At 44.3% G+C, this 21,776-nt stretch overlaps 1 protein-coding gene across 2 annotated transcripts in view; it reads left to right on the forward strand.

Moving 5' to 3' along the window:
• KLHL18 (kelch like family member 18) overlaps nt 1–21,776 on the forward strand; it is a 246,589-nt gene that overhangs the window by 207,484 nt on the left and 17,329 nt on the right. For both annotated transcript variants that reach the window (XM_086941123.1, XM_086941122.1), the window contains exon 8: nt 3,939–4,043. In XM_086941123.1, coding sequence (XP_086797249.1) covers nt 3,939–4,043 — 105 coding nt within the window. The remainder of the gene's footprint in view (nt 1–3,938; nt 4,044–21,776) is intronic.

A 21,776-nucleotide genomic window follows, 5' to 3' on the forward strand; every position in this document is an offset into this window, starting at 1 on the left:
ATGCTTTGCTAGCATGCTGCTATTAAGGAAGGTGTTTCCCTGGCTTCCATCATCGGCTAGGAAAATGTTGGTCCAGGCTCTGGTAATCAGCCGTCTTGACTATAGCAATGCTTTAATTATGGCAGTGAATGATACCATCCTGTCCAAACTACAGGTGGCGTAAAATAAGGCTGCATGCCTAGTTTGGAACCTCCCAACAGGCTCTCCCACAGGTTAGGGTTTACCATCAATGCCACAAAATCCCACCTCCAACCCCTCCAAATGCAGCCCTACGTGATTGCCATTCTAGACACGGATGTAGACAACGCCTATCCAAACGGTGCTCGGGTTCATTCTTTTCAAACACTACTCCCTCTTTTCCAGCGACATCAAGTCACAGTCAGAACAGTCCTCTGCCTCCTAGGAATAATGGCCTCTTGTATTGCCATAGTACCCCATGCCAGGTTACACATGCGTAGGTTTCAGGACTGCCTAGCGCAACAGTGGTCTCAAGCGGAGGGTCATTAGAATGATCTAGTGTTGATCGCCCACCACACTTGTTGCTCTCTGTAGTGATGGTGCAGCCTCTACTTGAATCTGTTCTGCAGAGGACTGCCTCCCTTACGGGATGGGGGCCATCTTCAGAATCGGACTATCCAGGCCGATGGGAGCCCACACAACAGGGTATCCATATAAACTACTTGGAACTTGAAGTCACCTATCTAGCGTTAAAGTCTTTCCTAACTCGCCTGGTAGGCAGGATTGTCCTTGTCCGCAGAGACAAAATGACAGCAAATTATTACCTTCAAAAACAGGCATGCACACTCATGCCACAACTCTTTCAGGTATCCCAGAGCATTTGGAGATGGGCTGTCAGCCACAAAATAAATTTGCTAACCAAGTACCTTCCAAGGATGGACAACAACTTGGCTAACCTCCTCAGCATGATGTGACAAGAAGTCCACGAGTGGGAACTCCACCCGCAAGTCCTCCTCCGTTACTCTTGCAGGTGGGACTTCTTGAAATACACCTAGTCGCAACCGCAGAAATTACCAGATACCAGGTTCCCACACCTGCAGCTCATGGCAATTCACTATGGATGAACTGGTCTAGGATATTTGCCTACGCTTTTTTGCCTCTCCCTCTCCTTCCATTTGTGGTGCGGAGGCTTCAGCTGACATCTCTCTTGCTTAGCCTGTTGGCGCCCACATGGGCTTGCCAACCATGGTTCACAGCTCTGCTTGAGCTCTCTCTGGGTCCACATGAGAGGCTCCCCAACAGACAGGGCCTATTCACTCATAACCATGGAGAAATCCGGCACCACGATCCTGGGCCAAGATCCTGGGCCCCTCAACCTTATGATCTGGCTCCTGGCTCCTGAGGTCATAGAATTCGGGCATGTAGTGCTATAGATTCACATAAACCCACCCTCCTCCCCGGACTCCTGTGGCTGTTTGTAGTGTACTTTGCTATCTTTTTTTCCCTCTTTTGCATGGGCATATCTCTATACTTCACTTTGCTTCGCATTCCATCCCCACCCTCAGGTAAATTAGCAGATGGCCCTGCTCGTTACCTGCAAAAGGAGGAGTCACAGTGCCTTGTGATTCGAAATACTAATTTGTAGAAAAATAACCTGCACACTTCCTTGCCCAACCCTAGATGGCAGGAATATCCACAGCATGGGATCTACAGCACTACATGCCACAAACAGATGCTTACAGGATAAGTAACACTTCACTTTCCTTACATGGTCTCTGTTTTGAAATTTATGCCCACATTTTTGTTCTTCCTAGAAAACATTTAGGTTTTAAATTTGAGACTTTTTCGCCAATCTTCATTGTATTATCCAGGTGCTGACAAATTATGGTAGAAAGGATTACTACCAAGTAGAATTCTGGTCATGAAATAGCAATATTTTGATTTGTGAGCAAGTTTGAGAAAGAGCTGAAATTGATAGTTACCTGGAGCAAATATGTTGGCAATACTTCTTTTTTTTTAAAGTTACCTTTAGTTTAAACATTGTAAATGTTTTGTTCTTAAGCTCTTGAGGTTTGCAGGGGAGTTCCACTTCTCACACATTTTACCGTAATAAAGATATTAATACACATTGTACTGTCTTTCAATTAGAAAATGACCTCACTGCCAATCTAAAGCATATGTACCGCAGTGGGAAGTTTATGGCAATTTCATTTGACTATAATGATTGTTGGAACACTTACTGTTATTCTTCGCCTCTCTTATGCATACTTAATGCTCCTAAATTACCGTCCTGTGGGCGACTTGCCTGACTATGTTTTGAAAAGGGACTTGGTCCTGGCTCCAGTAATTAGTGTTCATAGAGCGGTTGATCGTTGAAGCCGTGGTACTTGGCCACAGATAATGTGCTAGGCTGTTATAAAAATTAGGCGCCCTATTAGACGACTACTATAGTCATGTAATGCTAATGGGTAAGCAAAATCCCTTCGGGTGTTCCTAAAACATTTGAAGCAAATTAAGTAGGGCGCCTAATTTTCAAAAGTATTAAAATTTTAATTAGTGTTTAGGTTGCAGTTACTTAAACAATTTTATAAAGTCCAACGTTTGTAAATTGTTAGGATTACTTATTTTTTTTTTAAGTTGGAGTTGTTAATTAAATGCCACTAACTTCTAATTTTCTCAAAATATGTCCAATTGCTAAAAGATTTTATTTTCTAAGAATTTTATTTAGGATCTTTAGAATTGGAAGTCTTTTGGCATACATTATGCCTGAGTCTTAAACACTTAGGATTATAACAAATGTATGAATACGTTTATTCCAGTTTTAAGTAGTGGAGATCTGAAATGAATGCCTGTGGAGCAGTAGTGTACTAAAATGTATTCTGTAGACCTTTTGAACATGTTGAAAGTATTGCGTTCAAAATTGAGCTTATTTAACTTTAAACAAATTTCAAGTTCTAAGTTGCATAAGTAAATTATTAAGCAGTTGCAAATGTTTTTGGTAAAGTTGAACCTGCTTAAACTATTTAGCAATTTAAGACCCAACAACACTGTGATAAGAATTGGAACTAACAAAGTCGTAGCGAATAAAATGTGACTTGCCCTGCTCATAGAGAAACTAGAATGAGACAAGCGAGCCTGTGTGTCAAAGTCTAAACGTCTGTGGAAAATGTGACCTAATGGCCATACATGTATCACAGTTTCATGCCAAAGTTAATTGACATTTTGGGCACAAATCCAAAAACTCTTTAATTGGGCTAAACACTGAAGTTGTTCAACCTCTCATATTTTTTAGTATTTTACAGTGGGGAATGCCAGAGCGAGTGCTAGTTAGTTATCCATCTCAATATGTTCTTTTTCCTTATTTTAGGTCTTGTTGTTCAGTAAGAAACAGGTTATTAAGTGCCTTAAAAACTCTATATACAACAAGATATTCATAAAAGCACTGCAAGTGATGACAGATTGAATAGAGTATTCTTAGTTCTAGTGTGTACTAGGTTAAAACTGGTAAGGCAATCATGGGCAATGTACAACTCAGACATGACCAAAACATCTTGAAAAACTCTCTCCTACCACTTATCAACCATTGTAACTCATTACATTACCAATGACCAAACACATTCATGCAACATATTAAGAGAACCACAAATACACTGATCCCTAAAATCCAATATTATGCATTGTAAGTTGTGAGGGTCAATGTATGTGTGGCTCCTGTGTGTAATAATAGAATCCTTGAAATCGGGGCTGATAGGCAACTGGTTCATTAAGAGCAGAGGCCTTACTAATGGTGGAACGTGTGCTGTATTACATAACTCAGTGCAAAATTATCTGTAAGATCAAAGTTGTTAGCGAATGTTCTACTTACTGTAGTGTATCAAGGGCAGGTAGTTCTACTGGGAATAATATTTCCTTGAAACGAAAACTAAGATTTTTTGCCTGGGCATGTAACTGGAAAATGTCTTATTTTGTTTGTATTTCAGTGCCATGGGTACAGTTGTGTTGGACGGACAGATTTTTGTGTGTGGGGGATATGATGGAAATTCCTCTCTCAATTCTGTCGAGTCATACTCTCCAGAAACAGACAAGTAAGAATTTGACTTTGTAATGAAGAAGAAATGTGATTTTGTTTTTAACATGTCTTTCGTTTTCCATATCCAATACAGTGTTGGTGAAATTCGATCATTTTCTTCCTTTAGTTTTGTGTTTCTTAGACTTTACATGTGTTCTTGGAATCTTTGGAGAGAATTAAACTATTCATTGGTCCAACACAAGTAATGTACTCCTTCGCTTTAGTGACTCGCGTAACCCATCCTCCGATATTAATTAAATCAATTTGCTAAAATATGTACTTTATTCCACCAAGGAGTTTGCTTGGGAGTGGAAGAGGGAGTGTGGAAGGAATGTAAATGTTTTGGTGAGAGTAACAAAATGTTCAAACATTCATTAGTTTGTATTTCATAGCTCAAAAAGATGGTGCTAGGCCTGGCTAATATCCCATTTGGATTAAAAGACTGAAAAAGAATGAGGGCCGCATCTAAAACTTTGCAGCTTGGTGCTTGGGCACCGTGACCTATTGACCGGGGAGGAGCTGATCGGCCGCTGGGGTCTACAAACCCAACATCCCTCCCTGCATCAACTGTCTGGCAGCACTGCAGAAGCATGCAATTGTCCCATGGACTTTCAGGCTGCATCTTCCACTTTGTAGTTAAGGAGAGAAGCACTACTGGAGTGTAGTTCCAGTTATAAATTAACTCTCATTCTATCCTATGGGACAGTTAGCCTTTCCATAGTGAAAAACAAAGTACACTGTAGTTCACTATCATGACATGTCTCACACACACCAGGAAATGTCCTACCTTTTACATACACTGCACCCAGTCTACAGGGGTTAGGGCCTAGTAAGTGGATGCACTTGCCAGGTCAATGTGGCAGTAAAAACTGTGCGCAGATACGATGGTGGCAGGTCTGAGAACCCTTTGAAAGGCTGCTTCTATGGTTGCACAATCAGTGCTGCTGACCCACTAGCAGCGTTTGACTTCCAGGCCCTAGGCACACTTAGTGCACAGTTCTAGGGACTTAGAAGTAAGTCAAATAAGCCAATTATGGAAACACCAATCCATAATAACAATTTACACAGATAGAGATGCACTTTAGGACTGAACAGCAGAGGTAAAGTGTCCAGAGTCCTAAAACCAACAAAAACAGGGTCAACAACAGGAGGCCAAAAAGCAAACATTCTGGGGATAAACCCGCTGAAAAAGCCAGGTCTAACAGTGGTTAGTAAGAACAAGCGCGCCATAAAATGGAAGGTCCTTTCTAAATATGAGGAACCGGTATCCAAACTTTATCAAGTTGTACTTTGACTTAATGTATTCTTGTATCCTTAACTTTCGCCAGGGCAGATAGTGATAGTCCATAGCAATCTCTTTGTTAAAATGGGCAACCTGTTTGAGAAAAACTGTAAGGGGATAATGGGTCATCGGGCTGAGAGAGCTAACTAGTGAATTAATAAAACGTATAAAAGAGCTAAAGGAGCGCTTATTAAAGCCTTAAAATGCAAGGAAAGATCCTCAATTGTCATGGCGCAGCAGGAGTATGCCAGTACTATCCAGGCCAGTAAAGCCCAGTGGAAAGTGGTACTTTGAGACCATTTTTTAGTGGCAGCTAGAAGGCAACGTTAGTAAGCTTTTTTGCCCACCCAAAATGGGCGAAGCAATTTAGCACAGCCAGATTGCCATATTCCCCATGAGGATTGGTTTATGCACTTCCAGGGCCTTTATGAGGAGAAAAATATGACTATTGGGATGGCAGTTCAGTTGCCAATACCTATCTATGAGCACCAGGATGAGGGGCAAAAGGAATTTACACTCCAAGACCATCGCAGCTATTCAGACCCCGAAACCTGGTTAAGCCCCCAGCATAGATAAAATCCCAGTCGATTTTTACTGCAGTAAACCACATATCTGGGGACCCTGTATATATATTCTTTGTCAAATGCCTTGATTGCAGGAGCTAAAAGTCCAAGCTTCTTAAAAGGAGCTGTAGATAGATCTAGCTTGGGTAATTACATACCCATAAGTCTGATAGCTACTTTTCAGAATGTGATTAGCACACAAATACTAACTAGACTGTGGGACTGGGTTTCTCAATTCAAGGTACTATTCCATTTGCAGGCAGGGTTTAGACAAAACATCAGAACTGTTGATTAAAGTATTCGGTGTCTAACCATTAAATGGAGGACTGTTGACATTGAGCAGGGGAGGTTATTTGTTGCTTTAGTGGATCTTCAACCCACGTTCGATCCCATCCTAAGGGCTTAATTATGGGAGGTTTTATCCAGGATTGGGGTGCCTAGGGTCCTGCTGACCCTTATACAGGAGTTTTATACCGATAACTATGCGAGAGTGAGGTGGGACCTCTTAGGGACATTGACAAACTAAATCCTGATACGGAAAGGAGTGTGCCAATAATGTTTCCTGGCCCCCATGCTCTTCCTTCTGTACATCAATGAATGCACCCGTATCTTTTTAATTGTGAAAATGACTCCCCTAAGATCATGGACTCGAACACCTAGTTTTACTTTTTGCAGATAGCACCTTGCTGTTATAAAAAATCCCAAAGGCATATCCATCCTTCCAGAGAAGTTATCTCTTTTTTGTAAGGATTATAGCTTGGAACGCTATAACAATAAAACAAAAATACATGGTGTTTGGCGACTGCAGGAAGAAAATAAGAAGAAATATATCCTTAGGAGGTGAGGTGCTAGAGAGGGTCTACGAGTTTGACTATTTGGGAGTCCGACTAGAGGAGTCGCACAGATGGGCAGCCCAGTTGCAGAAGAGTACATCTTAATGAAAAGAGCTGGACCTATTGTAAGGTTTGTCAATGGGGCATCCCCCAACTGAGATGTATAATATAAGATCCAAGCCTGTGGGGCTGCCCTTTATGGAGCGTATATTTGAGTTCATTGTAATCTGGATACTTTGGAGAAAGCGGGAAACACATTCCTTATTAAAAATTCCTCTGAGTATTTCAACACTCCCTATTCGCATGGACCTAAACCAGAGATCCATTTCTGATATAGTGGCATTGAGGCCTATTTAATATTGGTTAAGATTATGCTCAAATAAGGACCTGGAGCCCCATAGGGAATGTACCTGAGGCCCATTGGATGGCTTCAATGCTGGCAAGATGCCCTGGTTTATCCATATGAAAAACTGACTATTCAAGATAGCCCTTATTCAAGCTGGGCCTGGAGGACTTCTGGTTACATCCCTTGGAGCTCCCATGTGATGCACATGAAAAGTTAAAATTGTCCTACTGGAACTATGTCTTGGGAGGGAAAATTTCAAGGGTCGTCTACAGTACTTTAGCAGACTCCTTATTATTTAAATGTTTATTTGAATTTGACTTTTATCTTGATTTGCTATCTAAACCTTCTGCACGTGTACTATGTGTCAAATTCAGTTTGGGGATTTTACAGTTAGCTTTTACTTGCTCATGGAACAATAAGAGTTATATGTCAAATACCTGCCCAATGGGTTGTGAGGCAGTGGAGACAATCAAGCACGTTTTATTCTTCTGCAAGGCCTAAGTATGGCAACAACCAGGTTGGATTAAACCCTTGTGTAAAGTCATGGGCTTTAGGGATGGTCGTAGCCCTGGGGTATGTAAAACCTACACCAGCGGTCTAGGTTGTATTTTTAATAGTTAATTTTTTAATCAGCAGTGTGGTATATTAGGTCAAAGATCTTGCCTAGAGACGAAGATCACTGCTTTTAAAGGAGCTCATAGGCCTCACTACGTGGACGATTACATTTTGATTCTGTTTTATTTACCTTTTAAAAGAAAAAATTCTTTTTAATGTTACCTTTGTAATTGAATGTATGCGTTATGCTTTTTAATGAAGGTATGCTTGATGCCTTTCATGGCCTTATATGAGCTGAAATAGAGGAAATATGACCATGATGATACAATTATAACAGTGTTTATGCCTTACAAAATGTGTTAAAAAATAAATAAAGAGGCTCACGGGACGATTCTTGTGAACATAAAATGCTGTAGGGTCACATTCCAAATTCGGGTATACAGTTATGGAGTTCCAAGTGTCAATCATTTTAAATTTGCAATTACATCCTTGATGTGGATATTGAAACCAAGGCACTAAGATAAAGAATTATAAAACCATTACACTTAGCTCCTCGTCTATTAGTCCACATTGCAACTATTGGGTAGTTTTACCATCCTATTGTTCAGGAGGTCATTGCCTGCATGATTAGGATAAGCACAGTTTTGGACCTGATGAGCTTGCTTTGTGGTCCGGCATGGCCCCACTGGTATTTCTCTTTTGGGGCTCATCAGCAACTTCCGGAGTGTACCTGCCCAGCTTAATATACTCCACTGTCTGGACTGACCCAGGAACCCCAATTATTTGCTCCACCCCTTCATTGCTCATGGCTCACCCGCCTTTTTTCTTTTGATTATGTTGAACAACATCCCTGCGTTTGTGTTCATTCTCTATTCTACCCCATAGCTTCTTACAAAGCTTGTAGCATTAACTAGACCTCAACCTCATCTGGATGATGCCCTGGTTCCTCTCTACCTGCAGCAGTACTCCTATAAAGGTATTAAATCACAGCTACATCAGTTAGTACTTTATTCTGCAGTTGTTCCTCAGACCCAAAGTGCGGGCAACCTACTAAAGGATTAATGGACTATTACTGGATTTTTATCAGTGTATTACTTTGGGTTTCTCAAGGGACAGTCCTGACTACCCACTTAATTGTTTATTTGGGGCAAGATTATATGACGACTTTTAGCAGTTACAGACCTTGCGATTTGCAAAAATTCTGGGCTTGTGATTTCTAAAACCTTTTTTCCCTATTTACCAAACACATTTTAAGGTTCTGTAAATTTTTACTGACTGCTAAAATGGGCCTGTGACTGGAAACCGAATCGCAATTTGGAAGAGACGTGCTGTGGGCACCCCTTCCAAATTGCAGAACGGTATTGAATGAATCAATGATTTGCACATATAATTCCGGTCGCAAACCATTGAAAAGTTATTGACCATCAAGTTGGGATGGTAGCACATTACAAAGTGGAAAAAGTCACCTTTGGACACGTTCTCCTTTGTGAATTTTTGCAAACGATTCAGTGGAAGTATTCTATGGTTCAGGGGACTACTGTCAGCTCTCAGTGAAACTTGGGAAAAAAAGAAAACTTTTTTATTAAAAGCTTGTTTATGTTCTTTAAATAAAAACAGCCGTTTTTTTCAAGTTACTTTAATTTAATACTATTTGGCCAATCAAACGGAATTGCAATTTGCGAAAAACCTCATGAGTGTTAATGAGATGTCAGATTGGGACTCACTCTGCATCAAGCTTTTGAAAACCAACCTATTAGTAAATAGGTCAGTTTACAGAATTCCTCGCTGGTTGCAAATTGTGACCACTTTTTGTGACCAGTGCTATGAAAAATCTGGCCTTTCATTATTTTCTACCTTCGCACCGTACATCACATCTCTACAGTTCTATACTAGTGTGATGCTCTCAACAACTTGTTCACAGCACTGTGTGAAACTACAAAAATTGAAAAAAAAATATCCTTTAAACTACACAGGTATGGATCTTCTTCCTTCTACATTACCTAGTCCTTAGCCTGTTATGAATTTGTTAGTAATTTATCATTAAATTTATTTTGCAGGGGGAGAAGTTAGTTGGATCAAACAGCTAAAACTCCTCTTACGCATGACAGCAACACTGCAGTAATAACTACACCAGTCTCCTTTCGCACCACCTTCAGTGCCCCTTCTGAAATACAATTCTACAACATTATCACTACAGGCAGGCCATCAAATCTTCAAAGATAATTGTTCACACAACCTGTGCTGGAGAAGTACCTAGAAGCATTCTGACATTTCCTTGGAACTGCGATCTTTCGCACCTGAACAAAAAATATCTTACATTAGGCCATTCCCCAAGAAGAAGAATCTTGCACTATCCAATCCAGTAAGCAACATGCCAGTCTCCCAACGGGCCTGTTCCTAGGTAAATTATTTGACAGAGCAGTTTTTGATCAACTTCCCAAATTTACTGAAGGCGACAATTTTATATTGTATCAGCAATCTTTCAGAGAAGGTAGAGGCTCAGATTCATCCTTCATATCCATGTGGGATGACCTAAAACTCAGTGGACAATTATGGAATGGCTGGCTTGAGGCGTCTGTACCTATCAGGCTTGATGATTACCTCAATGCCTAAATCTCAACACCTTAATGATGAAGATCATGACAAACACCAGCATATGGCTGTATGGTCCAAGGATTCATGTCCTGTCTACTGCGTCAAGTGAAATGAGAAACCTATCATTAGCAATGGACTTTGATCGGTCTCTGAGCTACTATATGCCTGTGAGTTCACAAGAAGCTTCTTCTACACAATGAAATGCTGTGAGGCATCTTTCCATTCATGGATAGCAAAAAAATACTACAAACTGTCCTCCGTTTTGTGACCTCCAGGCTCAAATATACCAATAGTCTGTACCTTGGTTCCCGACTGCTTCATGATACTCAGAATACAATGAATTCAAAATGCTGTAGCAAGAAGACTCCTACCCTTTACCAGAAAAAGCACATGACAACAGTCCTGCAAAAACTTCACTGGTTACAGTTACGGATAAGTGTTCAGAGCACTTTACATAGTCAACAGTCTCCCATGAAAAGGATCGGTCTACCTACATATTAAATTGAAATGATACAAATGAAATAGGACACTGTGCTAGATACGAGAAGTGAACCTCTGAAACTCACTGCCAGCCAAGGTTCAAAGCATCCAGTAGCATTTAATATTCAGAAGAGGGGTGAAAGCATGTTTAACAAGATAATCACATAAACTGCTGATTCTTGGATAGAATCCGGAGAGAGCACTCTTCTAACAGTATAAGCCCGGTTCAGAGCTATAGAACTGTCAGGAATAGTACTAAATGCCAAGAGGACAGACGCGTATACTCAGCCCAAATTGGGGTATCCGATCTAACATAACATTGCAATTACCTAGACACATAGATGGAGTATAAAAGGTATACCACCCCATCCCTATAATACTCCTCAAGTCAAAATACTTAAAATACCAGCTACCACTGTGCACCTGAAGACCCTCAACCTGCCTAATGACATCAGGGACTCTAACCATAGTCTCCCCTGCTACCCTGCGGGTGCATTACAGAATGCCGCACCAGGCTCCATCTCCAGGACGTCCAGTAAAGTTACACCCAGGACACGGACTGCACTTATGGTTCCATTATCCATGCCATTCGAGATTCTTCCCTCCGAGGTACTTTTGTCCAGGTGCAATAGGTATCAATGGGAAGAAATTAACAGCTAATCAATCACTTGCAAGAGGCCTACCTTAAGTGAGGCAAGTATTTAGTCAAAGAAGGGAAGGTTATCTCAAGTGCAGATATCCTATGTGCTCTAGATGTGACTTACACTGCCTCCAGAGTGACTAACACATGCATTCTTCTTTATAGACATGCATGATTGAGAGTCTTGGACTTGCTGCTGAAGTCCAACAACACCTTCTTAGTGTTGACTTCAACAGTGAATGTCTTCTTGGGCCTCTGGTTGATTCTATGCTCAAAAGGTTAAAGATGTATACTGACACAAGAGGGCCATAGGGGTACTCCAAACCCAAACAATCTGCTCAGGGTTTCAGCACCAACAGGTGAGAGCTGAAGCAAAAGCTGCTGCTGCACTGGAGGGTCCTTGCTACCAACTGCAGCAGTCCTTCAAAAATGGGCAAGCTTCTAAAACCTATTCAAGAGGTGACTTACTGGCCTAACGTGCCAGTAAGGCCAGACAATCCCAAGGCAAGGGCTTCTCTACCTCCAAACAATCACTTCCCTCACATGCACCGAATCACAAAGCATTTTTCAGGGGAACATTCTTGTTAGATCTCTGTATACCCAGTCGGAGGAGTGATTCTCAAACAAGTGGGTCCTCTCCATCATATCCCACGGATGTTAACTTGAATTTATTACCACGCCACCCAATATTTCACTTGGCTACAACAGCATCCGCCAGGAACATCAAGTCTTGCTGTGGCAAGAATCAGTGAAGGCATTGCTCCAGAAGGGAGCAATAAAGCTAGTTCCACCACCTCGGTGAGGTCTCTGTGATAGAGGGAAGAAACCATAAACCCGGCAGAAGGAGCTGACTGAGAAAGGGACCCTGGAATAGTGGTCTGTCCAACAGAAACTTGCCATCAAACTCGACCTATGAAATAATGAGCGCTGATCCTTCTGTTCAGATTTGTTGCAGGAGCTTCGACACAACCAAAGTGTGCAATGGTCTTGTTGCCTAATCCTCTGTTGTCGCTGCCAATCAATCTATCAGTACATTTGTAGAGCGCGCTACTCACCCGTGAGGGTCTCAAGGCGCTGAAGGGAGGGGGGTGCCGCTACTGCTCGAATAACCAGGTCTTGAGGTGTTTCCTGAAGGTGAGATGGTCCTTGGTCAGTCGTAGATGTGCGGGGAGGGAGTTCCATATAATGTAATGATGATACTTGTAAAGCGCACTGTTACCCCATCTCGGGGTGTCCTGGCGCTGAAGACCGCTGGGGAACCCGTCCTGGCTTTCCCTGTGAGATGGTCCCTTCTAGGTATCTCCAAGGTGAAACCAGGCATCCCCGGCATCTGTGGGGGGCCGTTGTAGAGATGAGGCAAGCTTAATGCCCAGAGTTGCCGAGTGTGATCCCTGGTTAGAGTAGGCACTGAGGCGAGAATTATCGAGTCCGTTTACCCTGGTCCACGACCCTGCCGCGTTGGGAATTGAACCCTGGTCCCGGGCAGTTCTCTGCTTCCAGGTCTGCCGCCTCTAACCAGTGAGCCACACCACTCCACTAGGTGGCTGCAAGGTAGGAGAACGATCTTCCTCCGGTGGTGGTTCTGCGAATCCATGGGACGGTGGTGAGGGCGAGGCTGGTTGAGCGGAGCTGGTGGGTGGGGATGTAGACCGAGAGGCGGTTGTTGAGGTATTTGGGGCCCATGTTGTGGAGCGCTTTGTGTGCGTGGGTGAGCAGTCTGAACGTGATCCTCTTGCAGACGGGGAGCCAGTGCAGGTTTCTCTGGTGGGTGGATATGTGGCTGTGGCGAGGGATGTCGAGGATGAGTCGTGCGGAGGCGTTCTGTATGCGTTGAAGGCGTTTCTGAAGTTTGGCTGTGGTTCCTGCGTATAGGGTGTTCCCATGGTCCAGTCGGCTCCAGTAGCTGTGTACCAGATTAGTAAGCTTGATTGAATCCTGGATAAGTACCTGGCTGTGTGTGCCTATGAACATGGATAAAGTGACTGCAGCACTTTTGCGAGCAGTCCCCCAGAACTAAAGGTTTCCAAACCTGGGGTGCCCTGTAACAAGTATAGGATCTTGCAGTGCCTAGAAGTACCCCTGGACCACCCTGATAAGACAGTTTGAAACAATTGCCTCAAAGATGTCAGCGCCCAATCGGGTGGCTACTGTTGCATACCAGGAGAGAGCCTGGAAGTGTATTGTTGGAACGGGAGCCACTCACTCAGAAGAGAACTGCTAATTGCCTCCACTCGGGGAACCGCTAGTGTGAATAACTCCAAGAGACGTACTAGAGTATCCAGACAAGGTCTGCTGAAGTCTCCAAGCATACTCTCATCAACAACTTCGACTCCCTGACTAGGGCCCCACCTGTTCCTCCTGCAGCTTTCTAGATGACTACCTTCTCGGCTGTTAGCTGCTCGCATAGAACAGGATTGCTGCGTGTGCATGGCCATACCTTTTGCCAGGGAATGCACCATTGCAGGATGACCCATTACGGCAATTGTGCTGCTCCAGTCAACAACCAGGTGAGAGTATCGAACAGATTCCGTGATTTAGAGACTTTGTGTGCCTAGAGAAGTGGGAAACACCACACTGACCTTTATTAGAAACTACACCACTGTCTCTGAAACAGGGACAGAAAGGGCAAGGTGGGTCTAGCGCCTAGTGGGAGTGGACTTGCTTTGTAGTACTTAATCTCACATCCACAAATCTAGTATTCCCACATGATAGTAGTGTGCAGCATTTCTGCTTTCCATCTAATAAAGTGTTTGTCTTTTATAAAGATAAGCACTACACTGAACATTAATTTTATTGTGCTGCTAGGGTTGGTGGTGAGTTCTGAGCCCAAATACCTCAAAACTAATCTCCCTGGGAAGCCTGTGACTGCCTGCCCTTGCTACCACTGAGAGTGAAGTGATAAAAGGGTTGTACTTGGCCCACTATGCCTAGCCATAGTGGGACAAGCCTGGGACAGTAGAGTCTAATGACTTTACCCCCCACAGCTGTGGCCCAGTTGCTACTGCCTGCTCCATGGCTTCCCAAAAGGTATCTGACAATATGCAATCCATGCAAATTATATGTGAAAATATTAAAATATCACATCCATGCAAGCTTAACTGCATGCAGACAACCACCTAGCCCATCACATCTAATTGTGGATAACCATTTACCAGTAACTCCACCAGAGATTTTTTGAAGAGACCAGTATATTTGGACAGAGGAGCAAAACTTGCTTAGGTCTGTAGACCAACATCTGTTGCTCCAACTAACCATGTTAATGTCCAAGTTAAGGAATATGGCAACTACAAAATGTTGGTCTACCTCATCTAGTGCAAGTAATACTCCCTGGGATGATATTTACGAAATTAATGAGTTACAGAAACTATCATAGACTCTCTTACAATACTCTTGTTTTTATCCTTATCCCTATTAGAGGTACACTATTTCATTGTTTAGGCATGTTTTTGTCGTACAAGGCAATTTTCTGAGCGCGAGAGGCTGGTGCAAAAGCGAATTGAAAAGGATTCAGAGTTTGAACTACAGAACCTCATGACCTAATTTGGTTCAGGGCTTTGTATTTTATTGTATTGTTTTGTATTGTAACAAGTACTTCTCTTCCAGGGGATACTCATTAATAGTCATAAGCACTGAATTATCTCCGCCCATGAGCGGGGACCCGGAACACATAAACAATATACATATATATGTGTAAATATACCCAAAAGTACAAAGTACTAAGTAATTATACACATATACATGTATAATAACCATAATATGCAGCCTAACCTTAACACATAGGCTAATCAAACCAAAACCTTACACGTTCTGAAGCATGAAAATATGCTGTATATAAATGCAATAAACAGGCATGAGCCTAAAATGCATTTCATAGCCAGGAAAAACCTTTTATTTTCATCAAAGAACCTGTAGTAAACCGTTATTAGCCTAAAAGGGCTGCATATGAAAAAATGTCTGTGTACAGAAAATCAGACTGGCACCCTGCCTTTAAGGCCCCAGAGAATCTGCACACTTTGCCTTTAACGCCTCCAGGAGAACTCTGTTCCCATCATGCCCCACAGGTGACAGTTAGGTCAGTTCTTTTTTCTGGCTTGTTCTGTGAGGAACCTGGAACTTCAGCTCTGCTCATTTGAAGTATTTTCTGTCAGAAATTGGTTTTTCTTGCCTTTTCTTGACAAAATATAACTTTGGTGGTGGGTTGTTACCCTTTTCTGACTAAGCTGTTGTTTTTTTTTAGTCAGAATGCCACCTTTATTTTACAAATGTCCTTCCTGTGGGAAGAAGATGTCGAAAACTGACCCACACTCTGTTTTTGTGGTGTGTCTTCCAGCTTCTCATAAGGTGGAAGAATGTTATCACTGCCTCAACCTTTCAAATAGAACTTTAAAAGAAAGAGAGAAAATGAGGTTGCTGGGCCTTCTGGAGAGAGAAAACCGTGGTGAGAAGAGTTCTAAAGGCCTATTATCATCTGCCAGGCCATCTTCTCAGCCCAAACGTCGAAGATCAGCGTCTCCAGAAGGTAGAACTAAGAAGCATCGACTCCAGGGAGCGTCACCGTCAAAAAAGGTGCGCTCGACGTCGAGAACCAGGTCGACGTTGAAGAGAGCTCCATCGACGTCGAGGACATCGCCGGTGAGGCAGTCGCCGTCGAAATCCTTGTCGACGTCGAGGCAATTGGTGTCGATTGCAGTGAGGACGACGTCGGGAGTGCAACGCTCAAAGTCGAAGGATCGTATGAGGTCGGCGTCGAGGGACGAGAGATGTCCGACGTCGAAGGATCGTGTGTCGACATCGAAGGATAAAGGTTCGACGTCGAAGGATAAAGGGTCGACGTCGAAGGATAAAGGGTCGACGTCGAAGGATAAAGGGTCGACGTCGAGGAAGAGTCATCGGTCGACGTCGAGAGAGAGACATACGTCGTCGAGGAAAAGATCGACGTCGAGAGAAAGGATGACGTCGAAGGATTCGACGTCGAGACCTAAAAAGAGAAGGTCAAGGTCTCCATCGCGACGTAAGTCGACGTCGAAGCATGCTTCGGGCTCGAAGCATGGAGTGTCTAGGTCTCCCCCACCTGATCATAGGTCGGAGTCGAGACTATCAAGACCAGCCTCTCGGACCTCAATTAGGTCTTTGTCGAGGTCAGAAATAAGTCCCGAGCCTAGAGTGGAGGTTCCCCGCATGATCAGCAAGACAACAGATCTGCAGTGGGGCAAGGGATAATGCACCAGGACTCTTCTGTGGTGGCTCATTCGGGCTCAACCTCAGGGCAGGTGTTAGATGACAGACAGTTGGTGCACAGACAGCGGACCCCGTCTGGTTCATTGGTCTCTGAACACAGTGCAGCGTCGAGAGCTTCTAAGTCTTCCGCAGAGCTGAATATTGTGCAGGTGTCACCTGAAGCTTCACCTGAGCATACAGAGCGGCCTATTAACTTGTCACCGAGGTGGTTGGAAAGTTTAAGGCATTGGAAGATGCGTCCGATAATGGGGGAGAGAGCTCCGGTCCCTCGGACGGAACTGCATAGAAGATCACGCTCAAGATCCTTAGTGAGAGAGAAATCACGTTCAAGGGAGCGTAGGAGGCAGCGATCGGCAACTCCTCAAAGAAGACGTAGAACTCCTACTCCATCTTCTACATCGTCTTCGTCCTCTTCAAAATCTTCATATAGAGACTATTCTCCGACTATATCTTCCACTCCTCCTTCCAGAGTGTCTCCAGTAGACGATTTAAGCACATTTAATGATGTATTATGTCGTGGAGCGAGTAAATTCAGCATCAAAATGGCAGTTCCCCAGGTAGCAACGTCAGTCATCTTCGAAACCTCGCATCATAAGACGACTGGCAGGCCTCTTCTACCGTTAGTGCCCGGATTGATTGAACCAGCAATGAGGACGTTCCTAACTCCGGCCACGGTGGGTTAAGGTCCTTCTAGGATTGCGAAGAAATACAAGGCTCCAGAGGAAGACCCAATGTTTTTGCGGTCTGACCCACCACCAGACTCCCTGATTGTAGCAGCAGTCAGAAAGGCGCATTCGGCAGCATCCACCTCTTCTGCTCCACCTGAAAAGGACAGTAAGAGTATGGATTTCTTGGGGCGAAGGATGTGCAATACCTCAGGATCGGCCATGCGAGTGGCCAGTGCGGCTGCTCTATTGGGCCGCTATGACCGTCTGTACCGCAAGACGTACAGCCTGGCTTCGCCTTACGGGGCTAAAGCCGGAGGCACAGAGGAAAATGGTCAATTTACCTTTTAATGGATCAACTCTGTTTGGATCTCATGCAGACGATGAGATGTCTAAGATGAAGGTGGAGTTGGACACTCTTAAGGCCGTAGGCCTTGAGAAGAAAAAAGAATTTAAACGTCGGGGTACTTTTCGTCCCTATGACAAGAGATCTTTTCAGCAAAGGAATCAACAAACAAATTGGTCTTCGCAAAATCAAGGCCAGAATCAACAAAGATCGCAATATCAGCAGCAGCGGCCTGGACGGGGCAGAGGCAATGGAAATAGGCAGCAGTCATCAGCTGCCAAGCAGCCTCAGAAACAATGAATGGATGCTTCCTCTACAACCGTGTCCCACTCCGGTTGGAGGAAGTATTGTGCGTTATCTGGACGAGTGGAAACAGATCACGAAGGACAGATGGGTGCTGGATGTCATTCAGAACGGGTACCTTTTGAGATTCAAGAAGGCACCCCCTGTCATGCGCCCTCTAAAGATGGTACAGTGGAATATAAAGCGCTTGCAGCAGGAGGCGAACGTCCTCCTGAAGAAGAAGGCCATAGAACCAGTCCCTTTCCAGCAGAGAGGTCAAGGCCTGTACTCTCGATTTTCTTGTGCAGAAGAAAGGTCCAGTCACAGAGTTCAGACTCATTCTGGATTTGAGGCGACTGAACAAATTCATTCGGAATGAGAGATTTCGAATGCTGGCTCTTCACCAGATCTTCCCTCAATTACACCAAGGGGATTGGATGTGCTCCATCGATCTAAAGGACGCTTATTTTCATATTCCGGTATCCAGAAAACATCGCAAATTTCTCAGGTTTCAAGTGGCGGCTCGTCATTATCAGTACGCAGTGCTTCATTTTGGCCTGAGATCAGCTCCGAGGACATTTTCAAAATGTATGGCTGTAGTGGCTGCTTGTCTTCGAAAGAGTCGGATTTTCATATATCCGTACTTAGACGACTGGCTTCTGAAGAGTTCATCCCCATCGCTTCTAGAGGAACATCTGTCGATTTGTCTTCAGCTCATGTACAAGTTGGGTCTGCAAGTCAACTACAAGAAGTCGATAATGAACCCCACCCAGAAAATCCACTACCTGGGTGCTCAGCTGGATACAGAAGTAGAAAACTTGTGTCCTTCGGAGGAGAGGTGGTCATCCATCAGAGCGAAGTGTCTACTTCTCCTTCAAACTGCACGTCCGACAGTTCGGCAAGTGTCCTCTCTCCTGGGCTCAATGGCGTCGTGCATTTTCATCGTGCCAAACGCACGTTTGCAGATGCGTCCTCTACAACAGTGTCTGGAAGATCAGTGGAAACAGAGGACGGGATGCTGGGAGGACCGGATTTATCTCCAACAGTCTGCAAAAGATTCCATCCGGTGGTGGATGAAGAAGGTGCACGTGATGAAGGGAGTCCCTTTTCATCAGGACCCACCAACGCAGACTCTGATAACAGATGCTTCTCTCCAAGGCTGGGGGGCGCATATGGGCCCTCTGCAGGTACAAGGGCAATGGTCAGACTTCGAGAAAGGATATCACATCAATCTTCTCGAACTCGGAGCGGTCCATCTTGCTCTCAAGTCCCTGGCGCCATCGCTACAGACTCGGTCCCTCCTGGTGCAAACAGACAATACAACTACAATGTATTACTTAAACAAGCAGGGGGGTACCAGATCCAGGACTCTTTCCATAGAAGCCCAGACCATCTGGCATTGGTTACTGGCGCGAGACCTGTCCATAACAGCAATTCACCTGCCGGGGAGTCTCAACACACAGGCGGACGACCTCAGCAGAGACTTCGTCGAAGCGCACGACTGGGTTCTCAACGAAGACGTCGCGCACAGCATTTTCCAGGATTGGGGAACACCAGACATAGATCTGTTCGCAGACGCGGCAAACGCAAAATGCCCCGTCTTCGCGTCCAGGTTCTACCAGAAAGGGTCTCAAGGGAATGCCCTTTTGATAGATTGGTGTCAAAATTTGCTGTACGCCTTTCCACCGACACCGTTGATACCAGCAGTGATCAATCGGCTGTACAAGACTCACTCCAGAATGATACTGATTTGCCCAGAGTGGCCACGCCACTGGTGGTTCCCAGATCTCCTCCAGTTGTCAATAACACCGCACAGGAGATTGCCGTGTCGCCCGGATCTTCTGTCCAAGCAGAAGGGGCAAGTGTTTCATCCCAATCTGCCCTCCCTGCACTTGGCAGCATGGCACCTGAAGTCATCCAGTACGGGCACTTACAGCTGAATCCGGAGTGTATGAACATCCTTAATTTATTTATTTATTTAAACATTTGTAAAGCGCTACAATGGCCCTTGGGCATCTCGGCGCTGATATCTGCTAAATTCAGCCCTAAAGGAGGATCTACTTATTGGTCGAATAACCATGTTTTGAGTTGTTTCCGAAAGGACCACAAAGAAGGACTGTTCTTTATGATTAGCGGCAAGGAGTTCCAGAGCTTGGGTGCGGAAACAAGAAATCTTCTGTCACCCCATGAGACCAGTCTGGTACGGGGTACTTCCAGCTGGAAGAGATCAGAAGACCGCAGGGACCTAGCGGGCCGGTAGGGGATGAGTTGTTGAGTCAGAAAGGCCGGTCCCTGGTTGTGCAGTGCCTTATAGACAATGCACAGAGCCTTAAACTTAGCTCTGTTCCTAATGGTAAGCCAATGCAACTCTCTGATGGTGCTCGAGACTGATTGGAATTTGGGGATGTTACCCAGCAGTCGGGCAGCGGCATTTTGAACAGTCTGCATCTTGTTAAGGACTCTCTCTTGAGCATTCAAAAATAGGGCATTACAGTAGTCCAAGGTGGATAATACCAAGGACGTGATCAAGGTCTTGCCTGCTGAGGTAGGGAGAAAGGGGAGGATTTTTTTGATGATTCGTAGCTTATAAAATGCGGACGAGGCAATCTGATTTGCATGGGGGAGAAAAGTAAGCCTGTCATCAACCATGACACCCAGGTTCCTTACCTTGTTGACTGGAGTAGGCGGTGAGCCCATGGACTGTGGCCACCAACGAGAGGACCAATCTGGGGATAAGTGTCCAAAGATGACCACCTCGGACTTATCAGAGTTCAATTTAAGGCAGTTGGCGGCCATCCAACTTCCTATAGCCTGCATGCCCAGATTAAAGTTGTCAGCCACTTGTTGTCCATCATTTCTGATGGCCAAGACCAACTGGGTATCGTCAGCATAGGAAGTAAGGCTTATCCCATGAGCTCTGATGGTGTTGGCAAGGTCCGACACGTATATATTAAAAAGTGTCGGACTCAGGGATGAGCCTTGGGGGACTCCGCATGGCAGGGACAGGGTGGTAGATTGAAAAGGCCCTTTGGTGACCACCTGAGTTCTTCCGGCAAGGAAGGATGCCAGTAGGGCCTTGGCCTTATGCTTAATCCCCAGATCTTCGACACGGTCGATCAAAATCGCATGATCGACCGTGTCGAATGCTGCTGAAAGGTCCAACAATATCAAGACCGCAGTGCCACCCGCATCACGAATGATTCGGATATCCTCTGTGGCCTTGATCAGGGCCGTCTCCGTCCCATGATGTTGGCGAAAACCAAACTGAGAATCATCCAATAAATGATGGTGTTCTATAAAGGCTGACAGTTGGGCATTCAAGGCCTTTTCGACAACTTTGGCCAAGATGGGCAAATTGGCAATCGGTCGATAGTTCTTGAGCTCAGTCCTGTCTAAATTTGTTTTTTTTAGGAGTGGCTTCAGTAAAGTCTTTTTTAGGTCAGCGGGATAGACTCCAGTGGTAATCACAGTGTTACATATATTAGTAATTGCTGGAAGCAAAACTTCCAAAACTGGTAGCAATACTTTAAAAGGGCATGGGTCAAGGGCAGAGCCTGATTTAATAGGTGCCAAAAAATCCCTGACCTGAGTAATAGAGACCTCCCTAAACTGAGATAAAGAAGGACCAATTGTGGAGGGATTCACCTTCTCAGAAGGAATATCTACGTGCGTTTCTTCGGAGCTAGCAAAGACCGCATAAATATCATTAACTTTATCATAAAAGTAATTGGCCAAAGCATCACAGAACAGTTGGGAGGAGGGAGGTTGAAGGTTAGGTAAACAACCAGCCAATTGTTTAGCTGTCTCAAACAAGGCTTTATTTGAATTTTTAGAAAGTTCAATTTTTTCCGAGAAGTACTTCTTCTTAGCATCTAGGATCATGTTTTTGTATATGATAACCGAGTGCTTGTAAATTATTTTGGC

Source organism: Lissotriton vulgaris, chromosome 10 (assembly GCF_964263255.1).
Source record: "Lissotriton vulgaris chromosome 10, aLisVul1.2, whole genome shotgun sequence".
Lineage (NCBI taxonomy): Eukaryota > Metazoa > Chordata > Amphibia > Caudata > Salamandridae > Lissotriton > Lissotriton vulgaris.